General features: G+C 38.3%; 2 protein-coding genes across 3 annotated transcripts in view; one reads left to right on the forward strand and one right to left on the reverse strand.

Moving 5' to 3' along the window:
• The window catches only part of LOC129755315 (myogenesis-regulating glycosidase-like), a 52,904-nt gene extending 46,980 nt beyond the window's left edge, over positions 1-5,924 (forward strand). For both annotated transcript variants that reach the window (XM_055751747.1, XM_055751748.1), the window contains exons 3-6: positions 2,570-3,443; positions 3,502-4,066; positions 5,302-5,458; positions 5,525-5,924. In XM_055751747.1, the coding sequence (XP_055607722.1) occupies positions 2,570-3,443; positions 3,502-4,066; positions 5,302-5,458; positions 5,525-5,724 (1,796 nt within the window). In that variant the 3' untranslated portion in view covers positions 5,725-5,924. The remainder of the gene's footprint in view (positions 1-2,569; positions 3,444-3,501; positions 4,067-5,301; positions 5,459-5,524) is intronic.
• LOC129755314 (nucleolar protein 6) overlaps positions 5,918-24,974 on the reverse strand; it is a 36,815-nt gene continuing 17,758 nt past the window's right edge. The window contains exons 3-6 of the mRNA XM_055751746.1: positions 7,195-8,687; positions 6,496-7,118; positions 6,144-6,434; positions 5,918-6,083 (exon numbers count right to left, since the gene is read on the reverse strand). Of these exons, the coding sequence (XP_055607721.1) occupies positions 5,946-6,083; positions 6,144-6,434; positions 6,496-7,118; positions 7,195-8,687 (2,545 nt within the window). The 3' untranslated portion in view covers positions 5,918-5,945. The remainder of the gene's footprint in view (positions 6,084-6,143; positions 6,435-6,495; positions 7,119-7,194; positions 8,688-24,974) is intronic.

A 24,974-nucleotide genomic window follows, 5' to 3' on the forward strand; every position in this document is an offset into this window, starting at 1 on the left:
TAGGAACGAGACGAGCAGGGGCGAAACGAGCGAGGTGGTCAGACCAAGTGGAGCGTGATCTGGCGGATGTGGAATGTCCGAGAAATTGGAGAACAGTTGACGAAGTAAATTTTAGGAATTATGTCAGGAGACGGAATACTACAAACATAAATAAAACACATAACCTGCATAATTATATGGATTCTGACCTGAAGGTAGAGATGTGACGACGTTATCCTTTAGGTCATTAAGATAATTTTGAACTTCAGTGAAGGCTTAAAAACTGTTTCACAATCATAGTGCAGCATAGTGCTTTTATATATAAACTGAATTCCAAATTTGACTAACCTCTGTATATGTATGCAAACTAAATTTATTTGTTCTGTGTGATTTTTGCTAACATCGATTACCTACTTGTTTGTGAGTGTTTATTTCTTTGACCATTCGCCAATAGATTTCATAGTAAACAAAAGTATAAAGACCTTTCTCACACCCCATTTAAGTTCGTACACTTGGGCTTTATTGGATCACCGCTAAAAGGGGAAAAATAATTCTAATTTTTCCAAATCATCATTGCAATACAAAATGAATTTTTTTAAATCAAAAAAATTTAGTAGTTTCTTTCACCTTCTGCTAATAACCCGGAAAAACGGAACATTTCAATTTTCTGCGGTACATCACACGTCCGGAAAAAGCACCGAACCTTCCATCACCGACCTGCTACTTTACTACACACCGGGATCCAGCTATCTCTCTATATATACATACAAACGTTCGAGGTTGACGGACTGACGTGTCAGATGCGTGAAAGAGTTGTACCGTTTTTTTTTATTTTCTCACTTCCCCTCAATCAGTGACTTTTCCTCATCATCTCTCACCACCGACTTTCGGTTTGGGTCGCGTGCGCGGATTGCCGAAAGCGTGTGCCCCCGTCGTAATTTGAAATTAATTTATGAGCGTAAACAAATTGGCTCGCGCAAATGACGCGTGTGGCGCAAGAAAATCTAGCGCATCGAATTGGCCGCGCACACTACTAACTCTAACATCACGGGGAAATGTGGTTTGAACCTGTGCCGAACCATTACGACGTCGTCGTCGTCTTGGTCGTCAGGTCAGGTTGTCCCGTTTGGTAGGGAGGAGAGGAAGCAATCGATATTTCAATCACATCGTTGTTTGATTTCGAGTAAATGTTTAGGTTATTCCGTCTGACTTATATCCGTAACGGGTAAATATTTTGAAAATGATCAGCTTTAGCGGAACACTGGATGGACAGATGTTTTAAAGTGATTAATTGACAAAGGTAGATTTTCAAAATGTGCACCGCCGAGCCGAAATATGAGAATCCAGGGCTAGGATTGATGACCAAATCACAATCATCGTTGGGTTTCTAAAAATCGTCGCACAGAGAGTTGCAAGTTGCCCCTAGAATGCTGGTAAAAATAAAAAAAAAGTCATGTATTTTTTAATCTCAGGTGCAATTGAAACGAAAAAAAAACTTTATTTTAGCTTGTCCTCAAAAATTCGAATTTGGTTTGAATAATAACCGATTTTCAACTTCTCCGCCTTTGTTTCTTATGCTTTAAACATACACAAAACCATATTTCAACTTCTCCCGAAGAAGTCATTTTATGGATTCTCATGAGAAGTCATAAAATAACATAACGCGGAAAAAATCAATTATGGTTATTATTTAACCATAAATGGTTGATTATATTAGAGTGTGTACCAAAGATGCTATTACTGGCATATAGACTCGAGCTTGTTAATGCCGGTCCGGCATAGACTCTTATACCGATAAATCTACCTTCAAGAAGTTCATTATTGTAGTAGAGTCTGATTTGTGCGTGCACAATCACCTTTACATTCCATATCTTTGTATATAAAAATGAATTTCTGTCTTTCGTTCCTTCGAATGCATTTCTCTTCAGTATAAATTTTCCATAGTTTTCGAAAAGTCTTCATTCTGTACATTATGAAAATTAATTCTACTGATTTTGGTTCCTAGAACTCAAAGCCCTTTTTCAAATAATCGAAGATTCCTATCAAATTATCAAGTAAATGAATCACGTTTTATTACCAAACCAACTGTTGCACTAATTGCAGCAAAAGTAGTCGCTCGGCCGCAATAAATCATTTTTATTGGAACCTATATGCAAAATTCCTTCGACGAAGGAGGGTGTTGGCAGTGTTACCAACTCTTTGCCAGGGAGAGAAAAACAGCCGTAAATTCTGTATGATACGATCACTGAGCACCCATCATTCATAAATAATTGGGGAGTCAGTCGTTTATTTGGACTCCGCTAAGAGCAGAAAATTACGATATAGTCGCAATTCTGCATGAACTGTTTAATTTTATTGGCCAGGAGTGTGCATTTTATGGTCCGTTGATTTACGAGCTGCGGCTTTATTGTCCGTTGGCGGTGCGTGGGAACAGAAAAAGGATTACCGATTGGTGGGAGTTGTTTTGAATCGCTTATTTTGCTACCGATTTAGACGTCATTACATGCTTTTATGAACTGTTTAGGACTCGTAATCTTTATTTGGAAATTTACAATTATAGCACTATTTTTTTCTGTTGTAACAACTACAGGTGGCGTTTCCATTCAGCGAGTGACCCTGGATTACGACTTCACCGATGATTCAGAGATCGAAACCATTCCGAAGGGTTTACGGTTGGAAGGTGGTGGTCAGCGGTTAGAGATCAAGGACATCGAGGATTCGCAAAACTTTTCGTTCCTCAGCGTAACTCGGACGCTTCAGAAGGGACAAATCATATCCGATGTGATCCATACCAATGAAAAGGTCAACGGAAAGGATGTGAACTGGTACGGTGGACCAGAACAGATGGAGCAGTACTATCCGATTCAGCATCTGCGTTTCGATGATTATGCCTATGTTCCGAAGGAGTTGCACAGTGCTGCCATCGTTGAGCGTTATTGGTTGAGTTCCCAGGGTGTGTTCTTCTACGTAGAGAAGGAGGTCCCACTGTTCATCGATCAAGATGAGCAAAGCCTACGCCTGACGGCTAAGAAAGAGCTACCGTACTACACCTACGATGAATCTTTCGAGTTCAACTATCGCATCGGCATTGCCAAAGACGCTAAGGAGGCACACATGAAAGCCGTAGAGAGGATCCTGAACAAACCGGTGGGCATTCCTGATGAACGTATGGTACGCCATCCGATCTGGTCAACGTGGGTACGCTACGGACGACCCATCAATCACCAGACCATACTAGACTTCGCCAAAGAAATCAACGACTACGGTTTCAAGAACGCCCAACTGGACATTGACGATTTCTGGGAAACGTGCTACGGTTCGCTGATCTTCAACTCGATCACGTTCCCTAATGTTACGGAACTGACCGAACAGCTGAAGGAAATGGGTTTCCGAACAACTATGTGGATTCACCCGTTTATCAACAAAAACTGCCAGCCCTGGTACACCGAAGCGCAGTCTAGAGGGTTTGTGATGAAACAAATTTAACAAACTAAATTCTTAAACAAATTGATATTTCCGCAGATTCCTAGTGCAATCGCACAATGAAACCATCGGATACAACACCAAGTGGTGGAACAGCGGGGAGAACGAGGCTTCGTACATCAACTTCAACAATCCGGCAGCAGTGGATTGGTACCGACGACGTTTGCAGGAGCTACGGGACGAGGGTATCGACAGCTTCAAGTTCGACGCCGGCGAAACCAGCTGGGCACCGCTAGATCCGATCGTGGAGGGTCCAAAAGCTCTCCTCCCCTCTAGTATGACCACCAACTTTGTTCGTATGTGCGCCGAGTTTGGACCGATGATTGAGATCCGAACCGGCTGGACGACGCAGGATTTACCGGTGTTCGTACGAATGCTGGATCTGGACACCCGGTGGGGTATGAACAACGGGCTGCAGTCGTTAATTCCGACGCTCATTCAAATGAACATGAATGGCTATCCGTTCGTGCTGCCGGATATGATCGGTGGAAATGTTTATGGTGATGACATTCTGACCAAGGAACTGTTCCTGAGGTGGTTGCAGGCTAATACTTTCATGCCCAGCATGCAGTTTTCCAAGACGCCGTGGGATATTGATAACGAGGTAATCAACTTCACTGAATATTTACACTTTCTTCAATTAGTTTGGCTTTCCTCAAAAGATAAACACAACTTGTAGGTTCCTTGGCGACAATCTTGGCAATAACCACAATTAAGTGAGATAAATTTGGAAATTCACTAACAAATTTATCAATCTTTGAAACGTGTTCAGTGTTATTTGAACGCCAAACGGCATGCCTTTAAAATCATATTCTTCAAAGCGTATAGAAGCGGAAGCGCATCGGTACAAAAATCATAAAAATTGTTATGCAGAACTGTTACATTAATGCTTCGTCGTTAGACATTGAAAGGCTGTATACTATATACTCGGAGAAATCGGCATCTTTCCGTCCGAAAGCATTTACCACAAGGGTTATTGTACACTTCTAAGGTTCAGGATCAAGAAAAATTGCAGTTCGCACACACCAGTGGTCGCGAAACGCCTTCCGATCTTCATATGGATTCGATTTACCTTCACGTCAATAAGGCGCCTATTTAAAACTACACCTGGTCGCTGATTGTAGGTCTTTATTGTGATCTGCCTAAGCGGGCGTTTGCCTCAGGCTCTTAAACTTCCGAGGCAAATTGGCAAGTGTACCAAATTAGGTAGGGGGGGGGGGGGGGGGGGCTTGACCATTTTCAGACCACGAGAAAGTGGTACGCTTCAGATGCGAAGATTCAGAATCAGATCAGCGCGAAGTACGGTCAGAGACATCAACATCCATCGCATGTCCAGGTCTATCTCTGGAGCCACATGATAGCTGAGTAAATGACACGCGTCTTTACTCTTCGAGATAACATCCTAAAGTAAGGTTTAATTCATTCCCTTTTGAATTCAGTTCTATGTACATTATTTACATATAATGAACGCGGAATGTGCGCAGTGCTGCCATCATCATCTGAAGACTTGACGAAAAAATTCACACAATTTGATGACTGCGAAAGTGTACTTGTACGTGTACCTACTCGTACAAAATGTTCTCTGCCTTGAAGACCTTGAAGTTTTTAGCTCGCACTTTTGTTGGCAGTAATCAATCTCAAGGTCTTTAAATGAATTCTCATTCTCTAAACAATAATCGGTCGTTCGCTATTAGCGTCATTGAAGGATATCCATGATTAATTTTACCGAGGTCTTACACAGAACTTCCGCGAGACTTTAACAAGATTAGCCTGTGGGCACAACTCAAGTACATCTACGTAAAAATAAACTAAAAAGGTAACTTGTTCTTTTTTTTGTAGAGTGTGGAAATCACCAAGAAATTTGTAGATCTTCATGAAACCTACTCCGACTACATCCTGCAACGGATGCGACTAGCAGTTGCCGAAGGTACTCCCGTTAATCCGCCGATCTGGTGGTTGGACCCCGAAGACGATGTGGCCCAGAGAATTCCCGACGGTAATCCCTAGACCAGTGATGATTCAAAACCAAAAGGGTTAAAAACTACTTTCTTTTCTTTTCCAGAGTACCTTCTCGGCGAGGACATCCTGGTGGCGCCGGTGATAACCGAGTTTGCCAAATCACGGGACGTGTACCTTCCCAAGGGTACGTGGCGTGATGGCAACAACAACCAGGTATACGAGGGACCGCGTTGGCTGAACAACTACCAGGCCCCGATGGACACGTTGCCCTACTTTATCAAGACTTCATTCCAAATGAGGTAGATTCGCGTAATGGGGGACCATTTTTTCCAGTGTTAATAATTCAATTAAAAAAAAAGTGATACAGAGTGGCACCAAATTGTAGTATTGATTCGTTGTAAATATGCATGTAGTTAGAAAAATTTCAATAACATTCGGAGGATAAACAATTTTTAAAAGGCTTTCGGGTTGTAAATAAAGTCAAAGATCACCTACCTTAGTTGAAGAAATAGGGAGTTTTATTTCTAGGAATCCGATGATATTTTTCGTTCAACCTTCAGTACCAAACCTTTACCAAGAATTTCGAAATCCCGAATTAGCGCTTCCGTGTTCAGATGTAACGTCTCGGCCTTTGATAAAATTCGTCCGTTGATGTGAGTTGTCTGGGAAGATCGAAGAATGGGTTATAAAATTGTAAATGTGACATTTAAATTTAAAAATACCGTGAAAGGTTTCTCCTCCAGAGCATCCGGTCTCCATAGGACCGCTATCCGATCTCCACCGTAAGTGTCGTAAAAAAAGATAGCAAAACTACCGTAAGCTTCGCGAAGTTCTTGTAAATAAAATCGCACCGGGTCAAACCCGGCAGCAGGATCCTTGGACTCAAGGTCGAAGAGATCTTCTCTTTTGCCGCGAGAGAGTAAATCGATGCTGGTTATCCCAATATCGGGTACAATCGTTGTATCTAAGTGGAGAAGCAAGTCATACCCGTCAAACGAAGGCTGATAAAATATCTGAAATGAAAACGAAACCTATAAAATAGGAGATACTTAAACAAAAAAAGTGGTGCATTACATGAACTTTATTGCGAACTGTGTTGAAATTGTTTTCCATTTTTTCGATGACGATTTGCGCTAGCATTGTGACACGATTCAGTACTTCCGGGCTAGGAGCTCTCTTGCTAAAAAGCCCAAATTTGTCTGCATCGCAAGACGTGATAATAGCTAGTGGAGGGAAACTCTCCCTAGCTTCAATAAACTGCTTCTCTAGCTCTTCAACCTTCTCCTCAGGAATTTCATCGTTGAAGTTTAGCAAAACCAGTTCTTTGCTCCAATCGGTGTTTGCCAAGTACTCCAGAAATCGGAGGAATCCGGCCTGTGGTTGAATTGTGGGATCCTGCCGAAGATATAGGGATGCCACTAGCAATTCAGTACATTCATCTGGCCACAGATGGGAATCGATAAGTTGCGAACAGAGCCATCGTTTGGCCATTGCGGCGACCGATCCAAAGGAAAAGAATTGCTGATGAAGACCGTGCAAAATTGCCGTCAACTTTGGCAGGATCGTGGCCTTCATTTCCAGCTGAATGCTGGCATCTGAATCACGATACAATCTGGTAACTTTATTTTCAGCCAAGTATTCGCGCATCAACGTTATTTCCCGATTGTGGAAAATGTGCAGCCGGAAAAGGTACTTTTCTGTAAAACAAAACAGAAGATCATCATGCAAAGTTAAAAAAAACTTCAAAATGGAAAAGATTATCAAAGTTCTCACCATAAAGTACATCCAGATAATCCGCATACGCCTGCGGAACTAGTTCGGCAGTTTTTCCCGCATGCACACGCAAAGACTCCGCAATCTTAAGGTAGAAAGCTGCCTTCAACTTCCGAATAGCCTCGAGATCATCGGGCCAGCGTCCGCTTGCTTCCAGTTGGATCGTTGCACACATTACTTTAGGAGCCAAAAACATAAGTTGATCATTAACAAGCAAAGCCTTAGCCGTTGGACTCGGAGGATCTGGATCCGAATAGCGGAACACTGCATCGGTCCCGAGGATTGCATTTATCGTCAGCGGTAAGCCGTCTAAATTCTTGATGATCCTCGCTAAATTATCGAACGTTCGTATGCAAGCCAAAGCTCGTTGTTCAACAGTTTCATGCATATCGGCGTTTTTCGGACGAACAGAGGCCTCAAACTGCTGTGCGGAGTAAGTGACCTGTGTTTCCGGAACATCGAAATGCGAGTTCAACAGATACAGCGCTATTTTTCTACAAATCAAACGTTTCTCGCCGATCGGATCCGAACTTTCTCCCCAAACGCAGGACTCCGTAATAGATCCGTCCTTGAATCTACGAAGTTCAGCTTTTCCACGCCAAAACTGACGGAACTCTTCGGATGCCTCTTTATCGATCGCTTCTGGACCTTTGTCCAACGTACGGAACGCCTCCTGAGGATTCAACAGAATGCCCATGGTCAAATGAAGCGCACTGTTTTGGTTCAACTCAATTGGTACAATATATGAAGCTCGTGTACCTAATCCTTTGTTTAACAACTTGTAAACCATGTTCCTAAAATGTCCATAGGTGTTGCCGAAATAGTTCAACTTGTCCTCATCACTACCGAAGGTATCCACAATTGAACGGATCACCACGCTTTTATCGATGCTCAAAATGTGGTCATACTGGGTATAAACCGGAAATTTGTTCAAGAACAACGGAACGAAGCTATTGGCTTTTTGGTTGTCCAACAGCTGGATAGCAACGGCTGCTTCTTGTCTGATCCTTCTGTATAAATCCCCAGACAAATTTGCACACAGGTTCAGCAGCCCACTATTGTCCAGAAAAACCACCTCAAAACACTTCCGAAACTCTCCAACAGGGGCCCCTGTTTCCATCGAAATTCCTTCCGTATCCCACTTGCTATTCGACAATAAATTCCAGAATAATCGGATCACCTGGTAACAACTCATACTGTTATACAGCTTATGCGTCTGCAGCAAATACACTACAAAAAACGTGACCAATGCCCCATCGAATCCGTAATAACCTTCGTCGAAGCGCCGCTGCCGAGTCCATACCTTCAACAGGACGATTGCCTGTCGGATTTGCTCCGATTGGAGGGTACTTTCGAGGATTTCGTGGTTTTTCAATAGGCGCATGTCGAACAGGATCGAGCTGTTGTAGTGAGGCGTGGCGGTGAGTTCACTCGCATCAGTATCATCGTTTCCAATGAGAGCCGGACGAACGTTATTTTTGCTCGGGTGGAATCTGTGAAGGAGATCAGGGTGAAACTTTACATAAGGAAACTTTATTCAAAGAAATTTGAAGAGAACAGTTAATTATAGGTAATATATTTTGTATATTTTCGGTCAAGTTGGATATAAGGCACAAGAAAACACTGTTGAGAGTTCCGCTTACTTTTTCGTTGAACCATTAAAGACCGGCTTTATCATAGATGATCTACCACTGATCCATCAAATCTGGTCCTTCGAGCCGGTTTGTTTTGTTTGAGCCATTGGTGCAAATCTGCTTTGAAGAATCAATAAAAGTACGAATCGTCCCAATAAATGCAAGAAATTTCGTCGTTCATTTTTTAAACATTTATGACAATGTTCGGAAAATCGCTCAAGAAAAGCAATCAGGATTGGTTTCTAGCTAGAATACTGATATCTCCGAGTGCTGTGATACGCACGTGGTAAAAGTACCCATGGAATATATGTCGAAAATCAACACTAACTTGATACAAGAAAATATACCATGCCCCATCGGAGGATACCGTTGCTATTCGTCACGTGGCTAATCGAAGGTGATCGACATACTTGATGACACATTTTGAACGTCGCTCCCTCAATCATTCCCGAACGTCTATCCTCGTATCGTTGTTGAAAATGTTCGTTATTGATAGACGATCATGAATGTTTCAGAGGGAAAAATCTGAGGAAAAAGCAGGACCACATGTTCAAAAAAGCCGTAGCACATGCTGGACAGTTCATTGCGGTTACCTAGTCATGATTTTGTTCTTCTACGCAAAGCGAAACATAAAAAATTATTTGATAGTCTACATAGATCGATCAAAACTCATACATATCAGTTGTGATCCTAGAAGGTTGAAAACCATCAAGGAAGGCAATCACCATCGAGACGTTCGTTGCTGATAATCTGCGTCCTTCTTTACCACATCATGTATCGCAAAAGTGTTTCAAATACAGAAGCGTCGTTGTCATGCATGATTGTTTGTATGATTTGGTTGAAGAAGGAAAATTTGACTGCTTCGATTTTTTTGGCTCTGAATGTATTCAAGCATGGCTCAGTGAAAATGATTGATTTTCGGAACATTGATTTATGATAATCAAACCATCATCACACTTTTTATTTGAAGGATATGGCACAATCGTCCTTAACAGAAATACAGAAATGGCTTATGTTCATTAAAAAAAATCTTTTATAGTGTAAGCAAGGCTGCAAAAAATCCAATCATTTAAGAAAAAATCGCTCAAATTTGAATCATGTGTAGTAGCCCGGTCGGATTCAATCAACACATTTTGATCACTTCGAAAACTTCATCATGCTCACCATCTAGCAACTCGCTCACAGAAAAAATAAAAATCAAAACAAAACAGATCACCTGATTGACTTCTGAGCGGATTTTTTTTCCCGTGATTGGTGAGCTGATTTGAATCCTAGTGAGCTTGATTTTATTTTGAAAAAAAATTATGACCAAACCGTGATCAGAATTTCAAAACGGTCATCGGCTGCTTGATTTTCAATCATGGATCCAAAATGGTGTATTTGAAATCCACGTGGTTTCTGAGGTAGCATGATGATGATGCAGCATGAGGAAACTCGAATCGAACATTGTCTTTGTTTGATGGTTTCGCGGCGTATAAATCCTTCTTAGGCAATGGTTTTTTTCTTGCTAATTCAAATATCAATCAATTTAGTTTATTTGTAAGTGTTTTTTTTATTTCAACTGAGATTCAATAGAATGCTAAGAAAATTAACTGTTTTTCTTTAGTTCAAAATAAATTTATTAGGCTCATCACTTTATACAAAGTATTTCGGGCCGATGGTCGACAGAATTTCTATTATATTTTTTAAACCAAAGGATGTATTTTTTTTTGATAAGGGAAGGGGAAGGTTTGGGCTTGGTTTGGAGCTTCTTGTTATGCGAGACAGTGGATGAGTTGCACTGACCCGCATAAGTGAAGATGGGGGTCTTTTTATTTTTACTCGGATCACTATTCGTTTCCATTGCTGGATCGGAGGATGAGTGGCTTGTGTATTGTGGATCATTCCATTTCTTCGATGGAGAGTCCATTGGCACATTGTCAATTGGTTTCTCGGTGGTTGCTGGTAGATTCAATTAATGACGACTTCGTGTGACATTTGTGAATAAAAACATAAATTACAAATCCTAGTTATTCTTATAGTTAATAAAATCCAGTAAATTTTCAAATTTTGCGTTTTTCGCCTTGCATGTTGATCTCGAGAAAGAATCTATTATTTTTCTGAATTTCATTATGTAATTAAATTGTTAGAGATTTTAAACAACATTCATGTGAATTCCCAATGTAATATTTCTCTTAATTACTGTTTATGTATTTAATTTATTCCATGTTTATTCTGAATGTAATTTTAAACTCTGATCTGATAAGCTTCCATTAGTTGCTTTTATTTGAAAAGCCTTTTTAATTTTGTTTTTAACTCTACGTAGAATTTTGAACTTGATTTTTGATTTGGAATTCTAGCTTTAAACTCAATTTTCCTATTGTATTCTTAGTCAATAATTTGAATTCTGATTGTGGTTTCTGAAATTAACCCGAAAAAATCGAAAATTTTGAGACTGCATTTTATTTAGCTTTATGGATTAATCTTAGGAAATATTTAATTTCAGATTCAAAATTCCCAATAGCTGTGCGAATATCTAAGTTTTAAAAAAATTAACTATGAATTTGATGAACTTAAATATTCAAAGTATTTATATTTTAATAATTAATAGGGGAGAGTGGAGTAACGTGGGCCATGGGGAAATGTGTAGAACTCTAAATATCTCAGCTGTGTGTTAAGATAAAAATCTCAATCTAACTGTCATCGCCGTCGCTTTGCGTGAGCATTTATTTCTATATGTTTTTGATTTATGTTTACATAATATGCTTCTATTATTCAGCTAGAACAAAAAAACTTCCATAATTAAACAAGCACCCGCAAATTGCGGTGGGGAATCTAAAGTTCATATCAAAAATATGCTCATATGCTTATTATCTTAGTTTTGTGTTGCTCTTTCACATGGAAATGGAATTTTTCATAAATTACCAATTAGTCAATCAAACGCAACCAGTAAGGGGGGGGGGGGGGGGGGGGGATATATTGGGCCACATGTATTTTATACACATTAGTAACTAAAAATAAATGTATCCTATCTGTAAAGATTTCCTATGCCGAATGAAGAGTTATGTCCATTTTATTCAATGCAATAGAGACGAATATAAATCTTATCTAAGAAATTTTGCCAAAACGTTTGTGAGCCCTGTTTTTGAATCCATTCAATCATACACAACTCATTTTTAATTCCCTTACCTCAAATTGCTAACTAAATGAATTATAAAATTTATAGTTTAGGGTCAACTCATAAATTTTACTTGTTATTTAGTCAGTTTGAATTTTATAGCAGATGTTTTTACCCCAACCTTTTTTTTTAAACAGTCTGAAGTAAGACAAAATAATTTACTTTTTAAATTTGAAAAAATTGCCTAATGATACGTTAGAAATGTAAAAAAAAAAACAAACCATTTATCTTTTTTCATTTTATCCTTTAAAATGAAGAAGATATGGAGCGAAGAAAAAAAACTGTCCCATGATTACCCACCCTCCCTTTCTTATTATAGACCATTAAGACTCAGCTTGATTTTTAGGAATACTTTTAAATGTAGTGCTATTTAAAAGGTTTTTAAGCTCCTTTAGATATTGAAATCAGAAACGGTTTACCAGCTAGTTTAAATTTACAAAGATTGAAAATTAACCTAAGGCTCCTAAAAACTAAATCCGACACTACATATCAAAAGCCTTTGTTGAAGCTTAGCAGGAATTCATTAATCACTTATATGCGAGATGAGTTTATATTCGCACATTTATATTGAAAAAAATATGTGGTAGGTAATTACGAATGCACACGATAATTCTTTGCTATCAGTACGTAACCTATTCTGGACTTTAGATTGCCCCTAATGGCATAAGCATCAGCATCAAAACAATGTAAAATGAACTCATATTCAAGCATATAAGAACCATATGATGCTTCTTTCATTATACCTTCTAAAGAAAAAATCAAGGCATGCGACGGAAGCGCATTAGAAATTGTTGATCAAAAATCGAGCTGATTTGATTTTTTTTTCGATCACGCTCACCAGGATTTTTTTTGAATCCAAATCAAGCTCGAAAAAAATCCGCTCACTGGACCATTACGACCAGTTGTGATGACGTGTGAGCATGAGCAAACTTGCTTTGATCGATTTTGGTGCTCGCTTCAATTTATTTCGAAGGGATTTGATTTCCCTGCTACTATGATTTTGAATAACTGTGAGCGAGTGAAGGAAAACGATCACAAGAATTCAAATCAAGATTTGCAGCCTTGGTGTAAGTTTGTCTAGTGTGACAGTTTTGCGATTCGACTCGAAAATGATCACTGAAGAAAATAGTAAGTTGCTATCGAAATATCAGTATCTGAACTTTTCTTAAACCGTGATAGAATTAAAAGGACCCTTTCGGTTGCTTTGATTCAGTACTTGTTTGTATTTTATTCGAAAGTTTACACCAAAACACGTAGTTTCCAGTAAAAAATGAAAATTATATGGTACACTTTAGCGTAGAACAGCAGAGTATCTCTCTTTTCTTCTCTTTATCTCGAAATATCTCTTTTCTGTCCCTCAATCTTTTCTCCAATCTCTTTTTCTTTTCTTTACTTTCTATGTCCCACTCCGCTTCTCTATTTCGCTCTCTGCTCATCTCTCTATCCTAATCATTCTTTTTTCTAACTTTTCTCATACATCTATGATTATCTCTCTTTTTTCTCTATCTATTTTACCTTCTCTTCTCTCTGTCTCGAAGGAAGATGGTGTGATGCCCAACCTAACTTAAATACGAAGAGCATATAACAGATATTGTTTTTGTACTGATTCTATTCTTTCTTCATGTATACCGGGGCGAAGATACCACACAATACTAGTGTAATTACATTATTTGGAGATGATAGTTTTCTGCTGAGTGATATTGAGTTACATTTTTTACATTTAATCCGAGTAAACTTTTTTTACACCAGGTGAAGAAAATGTCTATTTCATTCTGGAACAAATACATATTTTCTTGGTTTTTTATTTCCAAATACAGCTTCATGTCGTCGGCATATATAAGTATTTTAAGTTTTTAAAGGATGAAAGAAATGTCGTTTACGTACAGGATAGAAAGAAATGGTCCTAAATGTGAGCCTTGTGGAACACCTGAAGTGACTTGAATGGGATTTGACTTCTTTCCATTAAATTTTATTATTTGTTGTCCGTTTGTTAAATAAGATTCAAGCCATTTCAGAAGTCCCAAATCAACTTCAATTTTTGAAGCTTATAAAGAAGCATTTGTATATCTATAAGATCGAATGCTTTGCTAAAGTCTGTATACAATGCTTCAACGTGATTTCCCTTATCCAATGCATTTAGTGAAAAATCTACGAATTCAAGTAAATTTGTAGAAGTTGAGCGACCCTTGAAAAATCCATGTTGTTTGGCTGTTATTCGGTTTTTATTTGAAGGAAAAAAATTTCATTCACAATTACCTCAAAAAGCTTGGTAATGCAAGAGACTATAGCAATTCCACGATAATAACGTACGTCACCTTTCCACCCAGATTTAAGAATAGTAACCAGAAGAGAGCTTTTCCTTACTTTCTTGGAAAAAAATTTGCAAAAAGATTGCGGATTTCTTCTGAGTTATCACCAACATGTTCATAAAGTTGCATTATTGATGGAAAATTATCTGATTTAAGTTGTGTTTTAACGTAGGACTTTAATCTTCTTCAAATGCATTATTGATAGCCGAGTTCAATTGAACGAATATTTCCAAAAAAATTCCTAGATTTCCACTGCTTTTGTACTTTCTATACGTTTTATGTGCTTTCTGTTTGCGATTTATTAAGTTTTTTATATTTTTTCTTTAACCAAATTGGATATTTAGTATTTCTATGGCGTCGTTTTTTTTTTCTTCAATGGGATGTCTTCTGAAATGATTTTGTTCAAAATATAATAAAAGGTACTAACCAATGATTCGACATTTCCTTCATCTTTAAAAATTTGTTGCCAATTGACACAGGTAGGTTTATTTTTTATTTTTGAATAGTTTGCAAGTTTGTATTCGAGAACTTCTTCATGCTCGCAGTCACTGAGTCTATTGTGTTTAAGTATAAAAAGAAAAAATTCAATCGCTGTATGAAACTTTTCATTTTTCCATAAGAGATTCAATGATTCTGTCACACAGAAATCTTCAAGAATATTCGTGAAAAGAAAATCTAAATAACAATTTTGTTGATTTTTTAGGCGATTAACCTGGTTTAGGCCTAACTTAGCCATTTCGTCAAATAAGTGATGCAAAGTATTGTTTTCCCCAATGACTGGGAGTAGGATACTTTCATTTTCAGTGTCCGAGATGAAGTCAACATTCCGTTGATTAAAGTCCCCATATATGTGAACTTTAACTTCTGGAGGTTGCTCTATTAGTTTTTTTTTTTCTGCGCAATTTAAGAATTTTTCATATGAAGTTTTATTAGCATTATGTGGTGGAAAATACACACAGGCGAAAATGTGCATTTCTCCTTCAATAATTGATTTAACCCAAATATGTTAGAATTCATTAAATTTTGAAGTAGTGTAAGTTTTAAAACCTACCACCCCACCGGCGTTACAGGGACTCCCTTTATTAGGCCTCAGGGCGGCTCGCTTACCAAAGGAAATCGCAGGGAGTCAGGAAAAACCCCAAATATGCACTTCTCGAATATTTATTTCTAAACGGCCACAACAATTCTCAACACTTCAACAGGGTCAATTGGTTACAGTACCTTTTAGGGCCACGCCCTGGTTGTCGCTACTGAAGATGACGGAGCTGCGACGATGGTGACGCTACGGCTGACCAACTCCTCTATCGGTACGAATTCGACCGGAAACCGGGACTTTCCTTCAAGGAATCTCGGCTTTGATGACCAATGAATGGTTTGGGGAACTGGTTGGTCGATCCGAGTGTTGTTGTTCGGAATCGACCACAACCTTCAACCAATGATCGCCCGGATGGTAACGGCTATCCGGGGCGATCGGTGTCAATTCCAGGCTGATTCAGGGACCAGAGCTCAGGGACAAAGATTTGCTTCTGTCCCACCAAATGGGTTCTTTTAGCCAAAACTTAGGGGTCCTGGTGTCTGGCTTTACACAATTACCCAGTTTCGTAGTGAGCCAGCACCAGGAAGCCGCCTTTGCCCGGCCTTGAACCGCGAGTATAGGTCGTTGCTCTCCCATTGTGGCGGACACGATCGTTCGCCTACGTGAACTCGTCGGGCGTCGCTACCGATCGGGATGGTTATCAAGCAGCGCGGGTTACCATAGATGACCCTCTGGTTGTCAGGTGTTGAAGCTTCGTGGCTGCATACTGGTGGCTTGTGGCGCTGTCGTCGGCTTTGAAGACTACATTATTTGGGGAAAACCATCACCCATCATTTTCCCTCACTGCGATATTTAAAAACTAAAATTACCCGCGACAAATCACTACAACCTCGATGGAAGTGTTATCTGACGCTTACAGTAGCAATTATCTCAGAATTAAAATTTAAAGATATAGCTATGAGAACTCCACCGCCTGACTTCTTCTCAAACTCTTGAACGTTCCTGTCGTCCCTAAAACACTAAACAAACTTCCAAAGATCTCTTCGCTTTTATCGCTTTCGTTCCAGTTTATTTCAGTTGCCAAAACTGCTGTGAAAGACGAACCAAGTACATTATTTTGAATTTGTTTAATATTGGCGGGACCTTTCATGCGATTGAAATGTTGACAGTAAATCATAACTTCAGTCGTATTTCGCGAAAGTTTAGAGATATTTGGATGTATGGTGTTTCCTTTCGAAGAGAAAGAGGTAAATAATCAATTGTAATTTGAAAGGAGTCCTTACTTCCGAAAACTTGGATTGTAAAATTTTTCACTGCTCTCTCTGGTACGCCGAAGGTGTTGGATTCGGTGATTATGGAGATACCTTCGATACGACTCCAAATCATCCGAAGCCGCCTTTTCTGTTACTCCGTACTCGTGGTGAACCTCGAAAAATATTTTCCTGAGCTCATGGATCGATGTTGAGATAATCGCATTTCAAGTTTTCAAATACAAACATATCGGATCTGGCAACACTGTTAACAAAATTTAACAATGGTATTCGCTGACGTCTACGGTTTCTAAAATATTCACAAAAGAAATTTGCTGTTTTTGAGAAAAAAAGGCAAAATTTTTAAGAATGGGGAAGGGGGGTTTCCTTTCGGAAGGGGGTACTCCGATTCACCCAAAAGTTTGGATTTTTGTAATCGTACTAATTTAGTGCCAAATCGGAGAGGGTCGATGCATTTTTATGGTCACTTGGTATGGAATAACCGATATGTATAAAATCGGCAATCTTTACAAAAAGCTGGTAGCGAAGTTTTAAACTACTATTTTATTCATTAAACCAAAAAAAAGTTTGTAATTCTGTTCCAATCCACACTTAAGTAGGTATGTAACTATTTGTTTTAAATTGCATTTTCAAACAAAATTGTAAAAAAATCGTTTCAATAGTAGTTTTCAGTTTCTACAGAAATCTGGCTAAAAAAAAGTTTTTTTTTCTTGTGTCTCCTCTCCAGACACTCAACATTCGAGCATGATAAAACGATGATCATCGGTCATTTCATGGCGGTAGCGTCTGTCCAGGTCCAGCGTCGACCAGGGGTCCTTCAGGCCGGGTGGATTAGATTTGGCAATCGATGCAATCAAATACCGATCATAGTACGCGTTCTTGATGAACCAAACCCCTGTAAATAGCCCATCATAGTTGTAGGATTTTTCGAACATCCAGACGCCCTCCGGCCGCGTTTTGTTCCAATCGTGGGTGAAAACCGGAATGCGATCATCATATTTGACCGCCCAAAGAGGCGCAGCAGCCATATACTCCCAGCGGGCTATAAATTTGATATGATACAACGGTTCGTAAGTGTCCAATGGTTCCAGTCGTACCGCGGTATAGGGAGCCCATTCCTTGTCCCAAAAAACTCCGGTGTAACGATACTGGGCATCGTAGAGGGTATCCGTCGAAAAGACGTACCGATTCTCCAAGGCCATGGCCTTGAAGCGGACACAATCCTGCGGGCCGGAATCGGCATCCAGGCCATCGAAGCGAGCTCCCTTGGTGGTTTGGATGGCCCAAGATAGGAAGAACCACTTGAATATTGAGAAAACTTTTGACATTCTATCGAAGTCGATAGAAAAATTTCAACTGATGAAAAAGTTTTATACTGGCGTAACTTAGTGTCGAATAAATTTCGCACGGGCTGTTCAGCGATTAGAGACACTTCATGGTACTTTTAGGCGTAAATTTTCAAGTTAGTCAAAAATGGGTAACCTTCTTCCCACTTTCTATCCCCCCTCGCATATCCTCTCATGCCAAATTTGGTTTCGTTTACTTTATTAGTTGTCGAGCTATGCTATGAAATTTTTATCGGAGTCCCTCCTCCTACCTATCCCTATCAAGAAAAAACATTCCGTGTATCAAAATATACTTCCATGCGAAATTCTGTTCCATTTGCTCGATTGAATGAATTGTAAAATCTTCTGACTATAAAAGAATGCGAAATATCTCTACGGAGTGTAAAAGATGTAAACTCTACGGAATATGAACAGAAACGTTGGTCATATAGTCTTTGTAACTGGACCATTATAGGAGCTAGTCGATAGGCAGTTCCGAGTCGTGCTTAAAACAGCATCGGCGAATAGAATTAGAAAAAGAAGAACCTCATTAAGAGTGTTGAAATAGCATAACTAACCGCATTACAACGGAAGCTGATCAAATTGTCGATAAGTCGAACGCGAACTACATATAGGGTTTAATTTTAGTGATTAAACATATAGTTAAAAGTTTTCAACAGAGTATTGCAAAGGCTCTGTTCATCGTGATGGGATCTTCCGTCCGCAAATCGATTACCCTATTCTGGATCGCAGTCCTTTCGGCCACTACCGGAGACCGTGTGGATATCGGTTCGGAAGCCCGGGACTGCGTCCACATACGAAGTGTCGCGATGCAACATTTGATTTTCAACCCGAAAATCAGACATAAGCAGCCGGATCAGAAGCACTACTACTACATGGGCGTATATTGGAACGCACAAGTGCCTCTATATGCGTCCGTCAAGTTGGAGCCACTCGATACTTATGAACCGCTGTACCATATCAAATTGATCGGTCGATGGAAGTATGTGATGGCAGCTCCAGTTCTGTCGTCGACCCACGTCGATCGACTTCCGGTTATTACCTATGAAGAGTGGAATCATACCAGTCCGGAGTGTGTTTGGGGCTTCGAAAGGTCCTACAACGACGATGGAATATTTTCCGGATACTGGTACATCAAGAGCATGTTCCACGATCGATATATGATTGCTTCAACGTGGAAGTCGACCCCACCCGGGGACCACGATGAGTGGACCGCGCTCCAAATCGACCGACGGTACCAGCCCATCTTGACGGATGAGCATCGTTTTCATTTGGAAGGATGCTGAACTGAAAAATCAAAATTTTTGTTCATACTAAGTTGGTACAGAAGAAAATGTATAAATGAAATAAAAACATGCAATAAAACAAAAATGCCCTTCAACTTAGTTTTTAACATTATTCGACGTTTAAGAATTTAAACAAAGTTTGGTTCTAAATTGCAATTCAATTAATCTTCTGTAAAGGAACTCAAAACTTGACATACAAAAACCCTACCTCGTCTTCAGAATTGGTTTTTATTAAGAAGTGAAAATTAAATTAGAACAGAGTTTGAAATGAACCATTTTTTTATTTTAAAAAAATTGTTTATTTCATTACAAATGTTAAGCTGATATAAAATATTCTTCAAGAAACCATTTTCGACCATTTTTTTTTTCTAAATGCTCAACACAACACATAATTTACAATGCAATGAATTTAGAAGGTAATTTCGACTAATTTGGGAAACCTGAATCTGAATATGCAATATTTCTATCAGCTTTTGTTATTGAAATGACTTTTGAAAATAAGTAAAAAGTATTTGAGAAACTAAATTTTAATTTTTAATAAGAAAAACATAGTTCAACCTTCTGTTCTTCCTAGGACCCAATCGAAAGTGACAAAATACTTAGAGCTTGCAATTTTAAACTTTAAAACATGTGATTGAAAATTTAAAAACTTTTCATTATTTTTTTTTAGATTAAATTGTTTTTTATGAATCGATCATGATTTTTAAATTAATTTAAAAAAGTTTGAGAAATAGTTTGAAGTAGCAACTTTAAACTTAATTTCAATGCGAAATGTTTACTAACTTTGTATTTGCTTTATTCTTTCAATATTTGTTGTAACTTGGAACTCCTTGCTTTGAAATTTATTTTATCAGTTTTCATTGATCATTTACGAAATTACCCATTTCCGCATTTTCCTTGTAAGTATAATTGAACATGAAGTTATTATTTTGAACTTCAAAAATGAGCATTTTAAGCCATTTGTTTTGATAATAGGAGGATTTTTCTATAAAAAGGCTTTATCTCTGACCACTTTCACTGGCACTTTTCAAATAATAATAAATATATCGATTCTTCTTTTTATAAAATTAAATTAAACCATCAATCATTGAATAAACTCTCCAAAGTTCAAATTAGTTTTTTTCAGTTATCAAAAATTCACATTTTTAATCGCGATTAAATATTTTTTGTTCAAATTCAAAATACTGCAGCGGAATTTTTCAATCAGCCTTTTAGTTGAAACTGAAGAAAAGAATTTTAATTTAGATGAATAAAAATTAACAATTATTATCATTATCCTAACAACTAATCATGGTTAGTTTTATACCTGATTAGACATTTATTATGGAATTCAAATTTCTTTTAGGCTCTGTGTTTTGGAAACGTTTATTTTTAATTAGCTTAGAAATTCTTTTCAAAAAAAATATATCAATGACTTACCGAACATTTTAAACTTTCATTGTGATATGATTTGAACATTTTGTTTTTTATCAGTCCATTTTTTTTAAAGTTTGTGTGAATGACTGAAAAACGGTGTTAGAAATTTCATTTCTTTTTTTATTGTTTATTTTTGGTATTTCTATTATTTTAAGCTAAATTTGAATTTAAACCCCCCCCCCCCCCCCCCCCCCTTGGACGGGTCCTTCGCACGGGCCTGCGATGACACCAGGCGATTTAGATCTAGTTGCTAGGCCACTAAGCGCGGTTCATATTGCGAACAGCGATTAAATAACATTCCCACTTTTGAAAATTTTACCATGCAAAAACATTTTCAAGATCTTCAAGTTAGTTCGGCCCTCAGTTTTTTTTTTTTTACAACACGTGTTGCATTTTCGCATGCTGTGATGCAAAAATAGCTCGATTTCTATCACATACGGCTGAAATAGAAACAGTGCTGTAAAAAAATACAACTTCCAAAGATCTTGAAAACATTTTTACATGGTAAAATTTTCAAAACGTGCTACAAGTGTCAAAATTTCTACCACTTTTTCCCAACACGAGTGAACTTGTTCTTAGAGCAAGTTCACTGGTGTTGGGAAAAAGTGTCATAAATTTTTAAACTTACGGCACATTTTGAAAGTTTTCCCATGCAAAAACATTTTCAAGATCTGTGGATTTCTAGTTTTTTACAACACGTGTTGTATTTTCGCATGCTGTGATGCAAAAATAGCAATATTTCTATCACATACGGCTAAAATAGAAACAGTGTTGTAAAAAAATACAACGCCCCAAGATCTAGAAAACATTTTTGCATGGTAAAATTTTCAAAATGTCAAAATTTCTATCACTTTTTCCCAACACGAGTGAACTTGCTCTTATATACACAGCACAAAAATGTAACGATGGTCGATGTAACTGTAGTAGTAAGCGGTGATAACGGATGACATATTAGTTGAAAATAAATTTTGTTATTCTATTCCTAACCATCCAACGAACTAGTCCTTCTTATGACAAAAGGTTGTGAACCCATGTTACCTTTAAAAAACTGTGTCCTCAAGATATGGCTTCTCACGGAATTTCAAACCTTCCGGACATAGAGCGACTTCAAGGCAGAGAGAACTGGGCAACATGAAAATTTGCCGTACAAACCTACCTCGAACTTGAAGAACTCTGGGATGCCGTTAAGCCGAAGGTAAACTGCAAAGCTCGGGCAAAGATTATCCTCTTGCTCGATCCGATAAATTACGTCCACATCCAGAATGATACAACGGCCAAAGAAGTGTGGGCGAATTTGGAAAAGACGTTCAATGACACCGGATTGGCACAGCGTATTGGCAATGCCGGAATATGTCAACAAAATAATATCGACAGCCCATAAGCTAAATGGAATCAATTTCGCCATCTTTGAAGAATGGGTTGGTGCGCTGTTGTTATGTGGTTTACCCGAGGAATACAGGCCGATGATCATGGCATTGGAGAATTCCGGCGTTGCAATCAAAGGAGACGCCTTCAAAATGAAACTGTGGCAGGAAATCCAAGTACTAACAGCGGAGTTGAGAGGACAGCCTGAATATATCAGTAGAAATTCCAAGCGAGTGGAAAGGACAGCTTGAAATTGCTAGGCGAGTTGAGAGGACAGACTAAACATATCGATAGAAACTTCAAGCGAGTAGAGAGGACAGCTTGTAATAGAAAGGCGAGTTGAGAGGACAGCCTGAATATATCGATAGAAATTCCAAGCGAGTTGAGAGGACAGCTTGAAATTGCTAGGCGAGTTGAGAGGACAGCCTGAATATATCAATAGAAATTCCAAGCGAGTTGAGAGGACAGCTTGTAATAGAAAGGCGAGTTGAGAGGACAGCCTGAATATATCGATAGAAATTCCAAGCGAGTTGAGAGGACAGCTTGAAATTGCTAAGCGAGTTGAGAGGACAGCTTGAACATATCGATAGAAATTCCAAGCGAGTTGAGAGGACAGCTTGAAATTAATAGGCAAGTTGAGAGAACAGCCTGAATATATCAATAGAAATTTCAAGCGAGTTGAGAGAATAGCTTGATATTGGAAGGCGAATTGAGAGTAGAGAGTACTTTATCTAATTGGAAACCAGGCGGGTTGGAAGGACAGCTTGAGAAAAGAAGAAATGGAAACATTTCGTACTTTGGCTTGAGATGAGATTGAAATTTAGAGCAAATCAAGAGGACTGCTGAAGATAAGAACAAATGATGAAAAAATGTAAAATGCAAGTTAAGTGGAAAGTTTGAAGGTGAATAGAATATCTTGACAGCATGTTGAAAAAAAAAACACCTGTAACGTTCAGTCGTTGGCCAAAGTGACCCGAAAGGAATAAGCGTGTGAAGATGAGTGTGTGTACGAATCAGAGGACTGAACCAGCTGTCATATCGCATACAAACGCACCGTACCAAATTTTTGGTACCAGAACGTCAGTGTGGTTCCCGAAATTAAACACTTCACCCCATTCCCGATCCGCAGATATCATTTTAAGGATTATTAAAAAATTGCCTCTGGTTGAAATTGTTGCAATGAAGAAGGCCATGTTACCCATATACGTGTTTCACTCGTTTTGATTTTCTTCTTCCTGCGGGTTTCTTGACTGAAAACTTGGTACGGAAATGTTTGCTTTCTTCAGCCCCTTGATACGAATGAGCTATTATTAAACCTGTGTGAGCGGATTGAGTGACTGGAGACTTTGTAGAGTATGCTAGAAGAAAAAAACGGTCAGTGTAGAATTAACAGTCGAGAAAACCAGTTCAGAAATAAAAGTGTTCCGAAATATGAAGTCTGGCCTCCCGTTTAATTATTTTTGAATTCCGAAAAGTTTTGCGTTTACACACCTTTAGTTTCTATTGAAAAAATAATCAAACGAGTTGTGAGATAAGAGTAACCAGTGTTGAAAGTCGAGGAATAATTTTGAGATCCAAATCGGGAACACGCTTGAAGATAAGAAAAAGCGCGTCGAGTGGATAGTCCACAATTTCACCGATTTGCACCAAGCCGGTAAAAAATAAAAATTGAAAAGATTACAAGATGAGTTGAGAAAATAACTTCAAATTGTACATCGAGTTAAATGAATGACAATGAGTAAGCAATAATTTTATTGAATAACTGTCCAAATGTTATTTCCTACTCATGAATTTCGTAGAAACTAAAAAACCCCAAAGAAAAACTATATCTTAAGAGAAAATGGTCTGTACCCAATACATCACACAACTTAAATAAGTCATCTTCTGTGGGTGAACACTCTTAGCCTTATAAATATGGATCGAAATGCACAATAACAAATAGTAAAGTTTACTTCATCTTGTGGGTTTTTTTTTTCGTTTGTACATACAGTTGCGTTCAAAAAAGAATGAAATCGCATGAAGCTGCGTACCCACTTCCAACTATGACAAACTGCCATTTCTCTCTCGGTTTATATTTTTTCATGAAAATTTCACACAATCTAGTTCAACTATCCAACTAACACTCCGCGAAATTTGAAGTCTTTACAATGACGGGAAACAAAGATAAAGCTATTCCCGTAAAAAAGGGAAATTTGGAGTTGCTTCACTAAATTTGCTGTATCTTTGACAATTTTCAATGAAGAATCTTGAAATTTGGTCCAAAGATGTAAAAATGTTTGATCTAATACCAGGCCAAGTTTCGTTAAAATCGATGAACGTGATCAAAAATGGTGTCGGATTGAAAATGAGGTCCATTATCGCCCAGCAGACGATTTCATTCTTTTTTGAACGGATGTTTGTATGGAAAACATCTTAATCTATTTATTCTTGGTTTTTTCTTTCACAAAACCAACATTTATATCAAAGGATGTTGTAAATTGATAGGAACTTCATTCTTGCTTTGTTTAGAAATAGAAATTGTTCCAACAGAGTTGGTATTGAAACAAAAGAGCGAATAGAATATTCGCTTTTATTGCGGATCAAATTGGTTTATCGATATAATTAGCAGGTCATTTCTGAAACCCTGTTCTTCTTATTTTGAACCCTGTTGAAACATTTTCTCTATCGAAACAAAGTACGAATGAAGTTTTGAGCAATTTACAACATTCTTTGTGAGAAATTTTGGTATTGTGAAAGAAAAAACCAAGAATACATGGATTACGATGTTTTCCATACAAACATCCGTCCAAAAAAGAATGAAATCGTCTGCTGGGCGATAATGGACCTCATTTTCAATCCGACACCATTTTTGATCACGTGAATCGATATTGACGAAACTTGGTTTGGTATTAGATCAAACATTTTTACATCTTTGGACCAAATTTCAAGATTCTTCAATGAAAATTGTCAAAGATACAGCA

The sequence above is a fragment of the Uranotaenia lowii genome, chromosome 3 (assembly GCF_029784155.1).
Source record: "Uranotaenia lowii strain MFRU-FL chromosome 3, ASM2978415v1, whole genome shotgun sequence".
Lineage (NCBI taxonomy): Eukaryota > Metazoa > Arthropoda > Insecta > Diptera > Culicidae > Uranotaenia > Uranotaenia lowii.